The sequence below is a fragment of the Sinocyclocheilus anshuiensis genome, unplaced genomic scaffold, assembly GCF_001515605.1.
Source record: "Sinocyclocheilus anshuiensis isolate Anshui unplaced genomic scaffold, SAMN03320099.WGS_v1.1 scaffold920, whole genome shotgun sequence".
Classification (NCBI taxonomy): Eukaryota; Metazoa; Chordata; class Actinopteri; order Cypriniformes; family Cyprinidae; genus Sinocyclocheilus; species Sinocyclocheilus anshuiensis.
In genome coordinates this window covers 430,282-433,507 of record NW_015552604.1, presented here as the reverse complement: position 1 = coordinate 433,507, position 3,226 = coordinate 430,282, and the positions used below count along the sequence as shown (strand labels likewise).

Genomic DNA, 3,226 nt, shown 5'->3' with positions numbered 1-3,226 from the left:
GCATTACAATATTGCGTTACTCCCTAAAAAAGTAACTAATTACGTTACTTAGTTACTTTTTATGGAAAGTAATGCGTTATATTATTTGTGCGTTACTTTCGCTTTACTTTTTAAATATAAGCAGAGCTTGATTGTTTTTAATATAAGAAGTTCTGTTTATAGCAAATATAAAAGCCCTCTTTCACACCAAAAAGTGTAATGAATAAACCTCAGGCTGAAGCAAAAGTAAATTCACGTCTGTACAGTAGAACACAGGAGAAGAAACACTCTTCAGCAATAAAAAAAACAATGAAGCACAATTGTTAGTTTACCTAAAGTCATTTTTGCTTATTAGTTTGTTTGAACTGGATCATCAAAGGTCAGCAGCAAAGACATTGGTTAATAAAATGGAATTAGATACATTTGTGTTATTTAACATTTAATTATTGCAGGTTTGTGTCATATTCTGAGTTTGCATTTCACTGTTTTAATTCATTTTGATGAATACTACATCTATTTTTTTGCGAGTGGGATGAATTAATGCACATTCACATTTAGTCTAAAACTAATCATGTTTCATGTTCACACAGCGCACACAACGCCTCTGTACTCCCGATTTCTCCCAATATGGGGACATGTCAGTCAACAGTCAATAAATGGGAAAACAAAGTAACTGGCGTTACTTTTTTGAAAAAGTAACTATGCGTTACTTTACTAGTTACTTGAAAAAAAGTAATCTGATTACGTAACTCGCGTTACTTGTAACACTGAATATAAACATAATTATCTATCTATCTATCTATGCATATTTATTCTGTTATCCCAGTGGTCACAAATGTGACAGATTACTTGTTCACTTGTCCTGTGACTATAATTTCTATAAGATAGAACCAACTTTAAAAATGTAATAACAGACAACATAAACATTATGTAACATATGATTGTTGTATCTTTATTTTGACATGCTTATATTTTGTAGTGCTTTGACACACATTATGGATTTAAACAGCTCTTTACAGCAGCAAATGATAATGTTTACATTTCAAATCGAGACTTCAAATCTGTAGATATCATAAAATACAAACATCATGATGACAAACACACTGTATATTAGATGCATAACACCTCATACACACATTTATATATATATATACATGTTTGAAACATTTAACCAAATAAATTAGCTGATGATTGCTGAAGTCTCAAAACACACTTGCTTGACGCAACAGACTATAAAACCGAACCTTCAAAAGTATGTTTAGACCTTGCTATTCATTTGAACACATGTCTTAGGTTGATTAAAATTATTAAATGTAAATTTATGTATGTGTGTATATATATATATATATATATATATATATATATATATACATTTATAATTGAATTAAAAATAGTCATTTAAAAATTTTACAATTTAACTGAATTTATTTTATATATTATGTATACACACATTTATATGAATGTATTTGAATTTTTTAATAGAAAACATTTTTTGAAAGTTATATTTATACTTAATACAGTTATATTTTGTTACATTTATATGTATTACTTAAAGTGTAGGTATATATGTGTGTGTAGATAGATAGATAGATAGATAGACACATTTATTTATATTTTTACATTTATAATTTAATTTATAGTGAATAAATTACAATTATACACACACACACACACACACACACACACACTTCTTTATATTTTTACAATTCTAAATGAAAATAAATGGCTTAAATGTATTAATTGTTTTAATTATTAATTAATTTTACCATTAATTAATTAATTTTACCATTAAGAAGTATTTTCTTACCAAAATTGGCCCCCAGCACACACAGGAAACCAGCATGATTGCCAAAAGCTGGCAGACCATCTCAGAATGGTGTGATGTGTTACGGCTATGGCGATGATAATCTCGGTCAAGTTGTACCCTGCTCTGCAGGAGAGTGAGAAAAGTCACAGTATTGCACACCAGTGAGACGAGGAGAGCCAGCAAACCCAGCATACAGAACAGTATCGGCAGAAGCACGTCCACCCAGTCGCGCAGCCCCTGCAGCCTGAAGAAGCACCAGCTTCGCGAATGCTGCACCTGGTAGGACCGCTGAAGCAGGAGGGGCAGCAGGGCCACCAGCAGACCCAGCAGCCATGTCAAACCCAACAGCCTCTTGACGTGATGGGACCCCAGTGCCGTGGTGTGGAAGAGAGGACGGGTCACTCCGATACAGCGCTCCACCGCCATCAAGCTCCCAAGCAGCAGAGGGGTCAAGCCGAAGAAAGCCATACAAACTCCAAAAAAGTCACACAGAGACTTGTGAGGGTCGAATGTTTCCCAGTCTTTCTGTGAGGCGTAAACGTAGAGCGCCAGAGAGCCATTGATTAGGTGTCCCAAGAAGTCAGTCACCACCAGACCACTGGCAAACAAGAGGAAGGCTGCTTTAGACTTAAATCTAAACCTTTGGTAGGCTTTGATCAAGATGAAGAGGGCCAGAGTGTTGGAAACGATGCCCACTGTCATTGAGATGGCAGTCGAGGTCACAGACACTTCCTTTTTGGTACAGCTCCCATTACACACATCACTCGACACCACACATCCAGCATCAGCTGAGCCATTGTGAAGCATGATCGGCACTTTGCACTGCAAACAAACTAAATATTAGTGATATCATTTATGTTCAACAAAACTACAAGGTAAAACTCTAGACTGTCTTCATTTACAGTATAGAAACAGTCTATCAATCAATCAATCAATCAATCAGTCTCTCTATCTATCTATCTATCTATCTATCTATCTGTCTGTCTGTCTGTCTGTCTGTCTGTCTCTCATTGCGTTACTTGCTGTTTTGTGAAATTTATAGTCATTTCTGAGTGAAAATGGTTTATACAGACAGACAGACAGACAGACAGACAGACAGACAGACAGACAGACAGACAGACAGACAGACAGACAGACAGACAGACAGACAGACAGACAGACAGACAGACAGACAGACAGACAGACAGACAGACAGACAGACAGACAGACAGACAGACAGACAGACAGACAGACAGACAGACAGACAGACAGACAGACAGACAGACAGACAGACAGACAGACAGACAGACAGACAGACAGACAGACAGACAGACAGACAGACAGACAGACAGACAGACAGACAGACAGACAGACAGACAGACAGACAGACAGACAGACAGACAGACAGACAGACAGACAGACAAACAGACAGATAGATAGACAGACACAGACAGACAGACA

The 3,226-nt window shown here is 36.4% G+C and overlaps 1 protein-coding gene across 1 annotated transcript in view; it reads right to left on the bottom strand.

Moving 5' to 3' along the window:
* The window catches only part of LOC107665835 (prostaglandin F2-alpha receptor-like), a 3,879-nt gene extending 1,286 nt beyond the window's left edge, over positions 1-2,593 (bottom strand). Inside the window, exon 1 of the mRNA XM_016456880.1 lies at positions 1,787-2,593. Coding sequence (XP_016312366.1) covers positions 1,787-2,593 — 807 coding nt within the window. The remainder of the gene's footprint in view (positions 1-1,786) is intronic.
* Positions 2,594-3,226: the final 633 nt, after the last annotated feature.